At 48.2% G+C, this 8803-nt stretch overlaps 1 protein-coding gene across 1 annotated transcript in view; it reads left to right on the top strand.

Annotated features, from left to right (window-relative positions):
* UNC13B (unc-13 homolog B) overlaps positions 1 to 8803 on the top strand; it is a 339671-nt gene that overhangs the window by 246236 nt on the left and 84632 nt on the right. The window contains exons 23-26 of the mRNA XM_019518288.1: positions 1040 to 1129; positions 4415 to 4549; positions 5394 to 5527; positions 6386 to 6471. Coding sequence (XP_019373833.1) covers positions 1040 to 1129; positions 4415 to 4549; positions 5394 to 5527; positions 6386 to 6471 — 445 coding nt within the window. The remainder of the gene's footprint in view (positions 1 to 1039; positions 1130 to 4414; positions 4550 to 5393; positions 5528 to 6385; positions 6472 to 8803) is intronic.

The following is an 8803-nucleotide window of genomic DNA, read 5'->3' as shown; positions in this document are numbered from 1 at the left end:
CCAGGGCGGGAGAACAACAAAACCCCAAAACAAGAAACGGGACTCAAATGAGTCCAGCCAGGTAGGCATCCAGCCTCTTCTTAAAGACCCCCAGGGTAGGGGCCAGCACCACTTCTCTTGGAAGTTGGTTCCAGCTCCTAGCCGCCCTAACCGTGAAGTAGTTTTTGCGGATGTCCAATCTATACCTCCTCTCCATCAACTTGTGCCCAGTTCAGAGTGTGAAACCAGCCGGTCCATGTTCCCCACAGCAGGGCAGGGTGCAGAGAACAAAATCTGCTGTCTGTTACAACGTAGTTTGGGCTGGAGCTCCAGGCACAACCCTAGTGACCTCACACCTCAAGCTCCATGATCCAGCACAGACCACGTCTGCATTGCAGTTAGTGAGGAAGGCTTGGAAGTCGGTATAGTCAACTGCCACTTAAAAAAGAGCTTTGAAAAACCCTGTTCCCCTCCCCTCTGCCCCCAGAAAGCTGATTTCCAGGAACGCTTTGTAGTATCTGCAGTGTACTATAGGAAATACATGTACACTGAATTGTAGTCTATCTTGTCTGCCAAAAATGGCAGCAGAGTATGCATGCTGTGGTAAAGTGTGATTAGCTCTAATTTGTAATGATGAGTCTTGATTGCAATAAATGGGCTCCTAATTAATTGTCCCCACCAAACAGCTGATGTTCTTTCTAGCTAGCTCTGATGCAAGTGATTCTCTTACAGTCGGGTGTTGTGCATGGCACGTGCTGTGCTCACGGGCCTGTTGTTCTGGGATGCTTGTCTAATTCCTGCTTGCTAGTTTCCACGTGCCAGGAGGAAATAAGCATTTTGTTTTGGGAATGTCTTTTCTGCCTGGTGCGTTGAGCCGCACTTGCCCCTTCAGTTTACAGTGCTCGCCATCCCGTGCTGGTTGGTGCCTGGAGTACAGGAGAGAGCATGCATGCGCTGTTGGCTTGACAGGGGAGCTCACCTGCATATGTCTGTTCTTCTCAGCTATTTGTGCAGGCTGTGAATAGCTCTTTCAAACGTGGTTTCCTCTTTGTGCCCATAGAACAATTTCCCAGCCAGCAGTCCTGAGCGGTTACAAGACTTGAAATCCACAGTGGACTTGCTGACCAGCATCACGTTCTTCCGAATGAAGGTTAGGAGGGGGCGGGAGGTATCCTGTACTCATAAAAGAGAACGTCGCAGTGAACATCTAATCCATCGTGCTCGTGCCTACATGTATTAGGCACTTAGAAGAAGGGAAAAGGCATCATGCATCTCTTGCCGTCCAGATAAGCTCTTATTGGTGTTTCACAACATCTTCAACTCTTCAGGCAAAATCAATAATGTTCTTTCATCAAGATTTTCATATCACAGACACTGCGTACAATTGCATTGAGAGGCATGTGTTGTCTCTCTGAAGGTAGCTTCTCACACATTCACTTACTTACAATGGTATAAACTCCTGTAGAGCCACATGGAAAAAAAAATCAATAGATAGCAATTAAGTTTGCACCAGAGCATCTCTTGACTGATAAATATGTTTATAAATTGTAATAGCTCTCATGTAGCAGTATCCCTTGAAAGAAAATAGTGGAGTCAAGATAACATTTGTATTAATAAAAAGATCCATGAGCTGTTACGTAAGGTTTTTATGCAGTACCGAAACATGCTTGTTTGTAGTTGCATTTTGTTTATCACTATGTCAGTGTGTGATTTTTGAGATCTTCAGCTCTTCATTTGTGTTTTTAACCTCGTGGTTTTTATAAATTCTGTAGAAGGTGAGTACACTGTCTCTTGCTAACCTTAATCCTTGGCTTTTAAAGCAAATGGATTTATCATTTATGGAGTTACAAATCATCCATTTCATCAAGCCTCACTTAACCTTCCTTGCCTAAAAAACTTGTTTTAGGTTCTGAAAAACAAAGGCACAAACTCACTGCACGGCTTCCTCCCAGCCCTGTGTTCCTGTTAACTCTTTTAAAATGCTTACTCTGTTTTGCAAGTCCTGAAAATGTGAAATTATGCTTCCTGATTCATAAGACTAAGAAGTTAAAAGAAGCTGGAATGCAGAGCAATAGCAGATTTGTCCTAGGATAGTATCTCATCCTAGATAATATGCCTGCCAACCCGTATGGGTCAGGAAGGCAGCATGCGTTTAGTTAAAATAATGAATCTGTAACAAAAGACTAAGTCTACCAGAGGAGAAAGGGTATGGCAACATGCTGTAAATGTCTCTGTCAGCAACTTTAAAATGTGGGTTACAGTTATTGGTGAAAGATAAAGTTTAAAAATCATATGGTTTACTGGGGACTCTGCCCATCAGGTGCCATGAGCTCTGATGGAGTCTCCCCGGGAGCTTTCCTAACAACAGGGAAGACTGTGAGACTGGCTGGGCAGCAGCTGCCCAGCCAAAGACCTGGGTGGGACAGGGGACAAGAAGCTGAACAGGAGCCAGCAGTATGTCCTTGGTGCCAAGAAGGCTACCAGCATCCTGGGCTGCATTAGTAGGAGCGCTGCCAGCAGATCGAAGGAGTTGATTCTTCCCCTCTATTCAGCACTGGGGAGGCCACATCTGGAGTCCTGTGTCCAGTTACAGAAAGGACGTGGACACATTGGAGAGAGTCCAGCAGAGGGCAACGAAAATGGTTTGTGGGGCTGGGGGACAGGATGGGTGAGGAGAGGCTGAGGGAAATGGGCTGATTGAGTCTGGAGAAGAGAAGACCGAGGAGGATTGAATAGCAGCCTTCACCTCCCTGCAGGGGGGCTGCAAAGAGGATGGAGCTGGGCTGATCTCAGTGGGGGCAGAGGGCAGGACAAGGAGCAATGGGCTCAAGTTGCAGCAAGGGAAGTTGAGGCTGGATATTAGGAAAAACTTTCTCACTAGGAGGGTAGTAAAACACTGGAATGGGTTACCCAGAGAGGTGGTGGACTCTTCATCCTGGGAGGTGTTTAAGACCCAGATAGACAAAGCCTTGTCTGGGATGATGTAGTTGGGTCTGGTCCTGCTTGGAACAGTGGGTTGGACTAGATGTGACCTCCTGAGGTCCCTTCAGCCCTCATTTTCTATGATTTGGGACCTGAACCTAAGCTACCGTGCCTATGTGGAGCATCCCAAGATGAGCAGCTGCATGTCTCCTCCCCCCTCTCCCCACAACATAACCTCTGTTACAATCCTCCTCTGTGATGGAGCAGGACATAGTCTTTGTCTAAGCATTTGGTAGGTGCTGGTGCGGAAGAAGTTCTCTGAGCCCACCTAACACACCAGCGGGGTTGAACTTGGCATGAAGCACAGGAGCCACAGTCATTTCCCTCAATAATGTGGCAGATGAAGGAGGAAGATTCTGGGCTCTCTTGGCCTGAGGAGATTCAAACTAGGATCTTGCACATCTCAGGCTGCCCGAATCACCAGGCTTGGGTGGGGAGTCTGCAGCCCAGGAAGAGAACAAGCAAGAGAGAGCCTGACTCTGGTCTAGTTGATCAGGCACTTGCCTGGGGATGGAGCCCAGGGCTCTGGTCCCTGCTCTTCGGATTATTTCTGTTTCTCCAATTGTCTTGTTTAACCTGTGTAAGCAGCCCAAGGAACAGGACTGTACTGTCAGCTGAATTTCCATCAGCTGGGCTCCCTCTTGCACAAGCTTTCTGACCCCACAGGTCTTGGCTGCACAGAGCAGGAGGAGCGTGAGGGGTCCTCCATCCACACTTTTCACTAGCCTGGTGAATAGTGCCCTTTTTGGAGGTAGAAATGTAGGCTGAGGAGAGCCTGGAGCCCACTGCGGTGACTCCCTGGGTGACTCTGCTGTTACATAAATGGTGGGAGACCGCACCAGGTCCTGAGCTCTGCACTTACCCTCAAAGAGGGCTCTGGGTTCTAGGTGCAGACCCAAGAGGCACATCCTGTGCAGTTCTCAGTCCGATGCTGAGCAGTGGAGATGGATGTGGATCCAGGCACATGCCTGTGTTTCTTGTGGGTCCTTGCAGGTTCCCCTTTCAGCCTCCTTCTCCCCATGAATACAGAGGTACCGAGGTACCGAACTAGGTGTATTTAGTTTCAGGGAAGGGAGCTGAGTGGGGTGGATGGAGCGGATGATAGCAATTTTCAGTTATTTGCAAGGCTGCCATACAGAAGAGGCAGAAATGTTCCTCTCCCTTGTCACAGGGGCAGGGCACACAGCAGTGGGTTCAGTCTGAAGCAAACCAGGTGGCGATTAACTTTCAGAAAAAAAATCCAACTCATGCGAAGAGCAGGAGAGAGGAAGCGATTGCTCAGGAGGGTCCTGGACTCTCCTTTGGAGGTTTCCAAGAAGAGGCTGGATAAGGATGGATTAGAAATGACATGTCCTGTATTCGTGCACTGGACTGGTGGTCCTTGAGGTCCCTTCTCCCCTTATGTTTCCATAAACCATATCTTGTGATTAACTTCAGTCGTGCTTCCTCTCAGGTCCAAGAACTCCAGAGTCCGCCCCGAGCCAGTCAAGTCGTGAAGGACTGCGTTAAGGCCTGTCTGAACTCGACCTATGAATACATCTTCAACAACTGCCACGAGCTGTACAGCCGCGAATATCAGCTGGATCCTGTGAGTAGCAGACAGATGTGCGGAAATCAAGGCTGCCAAGTGACTTGAGTTAATACAGTAAATATAATTACTGGAGCTTTCCTAACTTCCACGACGTCTTGTGGCTTGCAGTTTTCCGAATGCAGTTTCATCCTAGCCAGCTGATGAGCATTGATTGGGCTTTGAATGAAAGAAGATCTTTATTTTACAGTAACTAATTGCTTTGCAGATCACTTCTGTGAGAATCAAACATTTATTCCATGATTAGAGCAGATATTTGAGAGAGGAGATTTGACATCATGTTCTGTAAGCAACTGCTAATTAGAACAGATACTAGGCTAATAGAGAAAATTGGGTTTCCACTGCATACACTTGGTGCTAGATGCTTGTTGTATTGAATCTCATTTATGACTGGGGGCGGGGAGGATTGTGCTGCGGTTGCTGATCTGTACAATAAGCATCAAGACCTAAATTGTTAAGTTTCTACTTGCTGTAGCGCTTTCTTTTTGGCAGCGTGCAGGCGGGTGCGTTTCTTGTCAGCACTGGTAGAGAAGTAAATATCAACCATGCAACCAGAAAGTTCAAGATATTCTAGGTTGGAAAGTGTTAGCAACAACTTCATCAGCTTGCCTCTGGTTTTGACGCAGGGGCAATTTTTAATACCAAGTGCCAGACTCGCCCTTTAGCGGCATGACTGTTATGCCAGGATGTTTGTTCTCCATCAAGTGACTTGTCAGGAGGGAGACGGGATGTTGGCTCCTTCAGCTGGGGGTGGCATATGGAGTGCACATGAAACAGGCGGCATGATGAGAAGTCATCTTCTAGTTTAAACTCAGTACTTAGTTTCCTGTGGCTTCCTTTTCAGAACAAAAATCAGGATCTCCCTCCAGAGGAGCAAGGCCCCAGCATCAGGAACCTTGATTTTTGGCCCAAACTCATCACTCTGATAGTGTCTATTATAGAAGAGGACAAAAACTCATACATCCCTGTCCTAAACCAGTAAGAAGTCTCCATGTCCTTTATGGCTCGTACTAGAAGTAGCCTCTTTGTTTGTTCTGCCTTCTACCTTTTCTGTCATTTGTGTATTGATAGAGAATACTTATCTTGTCTGTCTGTCTTTCTGTCTTATTTGTCTCTGTCTATATAAATAACTTTTTGCTTGGGATGGAAGAGTTTCAAAAAGTTCAGTTTCGATGGAGTTCGCACCCCTACACCTTGCTTATTTCAGTCCTGAGCTCAGTGAGACACCTGAAAATGGGGTGAGAGTTGTTTTTTCTTGTGCAGTTTTCTGGGGTGCACTTTTGAAACGTTCACGTTTGGTGACAGCGTTTTGCACCGGTTTTGGAGCATTACATTTTGTGCCGTACTGAGATATTGCTTCGGGCCGGGTTGGGAAAGGGGACCCATGACTGCCCTTGAGGAGGTGAAAGACAAACATTTGATGTCTCTCTGAAGGCAGAGGGACAGGTTATGGTTAGGGATTATGGTTTTTAACGTTGCAGAGATACCTGATTGGTGTTGGCAATGCTGTGCAGTAATCCCAACAAAGGCTAAGGAGTCACTTGTGTAAAGTGGAAAAGGAAGAGGTGTAGGAGGGAGAAGCATTGTGAGCTAACACGGCAGGGAATTACAGTATGTAGTTGTTTTCAAAACCAGCGACTGCATGGCTGGCGTCTACAGGCCCAGAGCAGTCATGGCAGCAGAGATATTTCCAGTGTGGCTGGCATTGTGTCTCCTCAAGATATAAAGGAAATTTCCTCCCGGTTGAACTTTTCAGCACATAGATTAGCTCAGGGCTGAATGACATCGCCCCTCATTGTGCACCCCACTAACGCTTCTTCCAAATTTCTCACTCAGGTTTCCGCAGGAGCTTGCTGTTGGGAAGATCAGTGCTGAAGTCATGTGGAATCTGTTTGCTCAGGACATGAAGTACGCCATGGAAGGTGAGCGTCTCCGGGGTCTTTCACCACGGCCAGACCGCCTCTAAGGATTAACCTTTTTATGCTGCCCTTCTGTACGAACAGGACTCGAGGCAGAGGGTTACATGGTGATCCTTGCATACCACTGTCTAGAGTAATTTTCCAGTAGACATCAGCAGCACAGGTCTTGGAGCATTAGGAAGTGCAGGGATGGCTACAAAGCTGCCTAATCTCTCAGTGGTCAGAACCTCCTAACTGTCACCAGAAATAAATGGAAGCTTATAGTTAGTTTCCCCATGCCGGCTGTGGGCACCGGAGCAGCATTGCCTCACTTCTGCTTCTGGCTCTTCTCTTTGCAACTTGCTGGACAGAATTGTTTGCAGCTTGCAGCTGACATGGTTTAAAACTGCTGCTAGTTACTAAAAATAGTTTGCTGCTGATACTACTGGAACAGACGCTGCACGGCGGTGGTTTTCTGGCATAGCAAGGGTTTGCACCAGCAGCAGGAAGGTCTTGGGTCTGGAGCATTCTGGGAAATCAGCAGTGTGCCTCCGTGTCAACTGTATGACCTCATTGCCAGGAAGGCTACTGGCATCCTGGGCTGCATTGGTAGGAGCGATGCCAGCAGATCGAAGGCAGTGATTCTTCCCTTCTATTCAGCACTGGGGAGGCCACATCTGGAGTCCTGTGTCCAGCTGTGGGCCCTCCACTATAGAAAGGATGTGGACAAGTTAGAGAGTCCAGTGGTGGGCAATGAAAATGATTCATGGGCTGAGGGACATGATTTGCGAGGAGAGGCTGAGGGAACTGGGCTGATTGAGTCTGCAGATCGCGGGGGATTGAAGAGCAGCCTTCACCTCCCTGCAGGGGGGCTGCAAAGAGGATGGATTTGGGTTGTTCTCAGTGGGGGCAGATGATGAACAAGGAGCAATGGGCTCAAGCTGCAGCTAGGGAAGTTGAGGTTGGATATTAGGAAAAACTCTCATGAGGAGGGTGGTGAAGCACGGGAACAGGTCACCCAGAGAGGTTGTGGACTCCATCCTTGGAGGTCTTTAAGACCTGGCTCAACAAAACCATGGCTGGGATGATGTAGCTGGACTTGGTCCTGCTTGGAGCAGAGGACTGCACTAGATGTGATCTCCTGGGGTCCCTCCAACCATCCTTGTCTGTGATTCTATTAAATCCTTCCTTGTGCAGCAATCTGCAGTGATCTCCATCATGCCTGTAGAGGCTCCTGCCTCAGGAGGGTCCAGAGTTTGTCCAACTCAGTTGGCAAGCTGTCAAAATGTGAAAAAGGGCATAAACCGGGGTAGGCATGAGCTCTCCCATCTCAAAGAGCCACGTGGTCATGGAGGCAGCTGGTCTCAGCATACCAGGCTCCATTTCAACTCGATCTGGCTGGTTGGGGAATCTGCTCTTGATGTGAATGCTTACCATGCTTGGGACCAGGAAGGTGCCATAATTTTGTCTGCCACAACTCCAGTCTGTTTGTCTTCTGGCCATCAGGTAATTCTTGAATGCCTTATCCGTGACAAGCAGCTAAGTGTAAAGTCCATTCCTTGATCATTGGCTTCTGGTCAGTGAGAAAATCCACTGGCTTGAATCAGTTGTAGGGGTGTTGGAGTAATACATAAGATAGCAATAGGTTCCTTGGCCTCCATCTCCAAACAATCAAGACAGTCTCGTTGGTGAAGAGGGATTTTTACCATCCCCAGAAGCTCAGGTTATGCCTAGAAGAGCCAGGCCACTCCAAGGCAGCAGTCTCATTTCAGTAGGTGATTTTGGGGACAGCTGGATTTCATTAGATCTCGTTAGGGAACAGTCCTGCACAGCACAGCCTCCCTCCTGTCAGGTACAAGAGCAGTCCACCCCCGCTGTATTATTTGACCATGCTAGGAGTTTGGTTTGCTTCAGCATTTAACAAGCCAGGTCTGTAATCCAGAGCTAATTGTATTAAAACAGAAGGTTCCTGGACCCACTGTCCCCTAGGACCACGTATGCTGTGCTCAGTGCTCCTAGCACACTTGGTACATGCAGTTGCTCTCAGTGTTTTGCCCCAAGCCTGGTCTGCTTTGCTCTGATTCAAGTGAGCCTGCTGCAGCTGGAGAATTGACAGCCCTGCAGACGGGGGCTGTGTTTATCCACGCTGCCGCATCACAGGGCAGGGTCACCATGACACAGGCTAGAGCCAGGGAAGGTGTGCATCTGGGGCAAGTGGAGGAGGTTTGCTGTCAGGCTTGTGTAGCACCCTGCTGCTTGGCTGAGACAGCAGCTGGTTGATGGGCAAGAGCAATCATCTCTTCCCTGTCATGCTGCGCTGTTTTGGCTGGCCGCTTCCTAGCTCCTTCCTGTTTGC

This window comes from Gavialis gangeticus, unplaced genomic scaffold, assembly GCF_001723915.1.
Source record: "Gavialis gangeticus isolate Ggan-Ray unplaced genomic scaffold, GavGan_comp1, whole genome shotgun sequence".
In the NCBI taxonomy this organism is placed as follows: Eukaryota; Metazoa; Chordata; order Crocodylia; family Gavialidae; genus Gavialis; species Gavialis gangeticus.
This window is presented reverse-complemented; position numbering and strand designations above follow the sequence as displayed.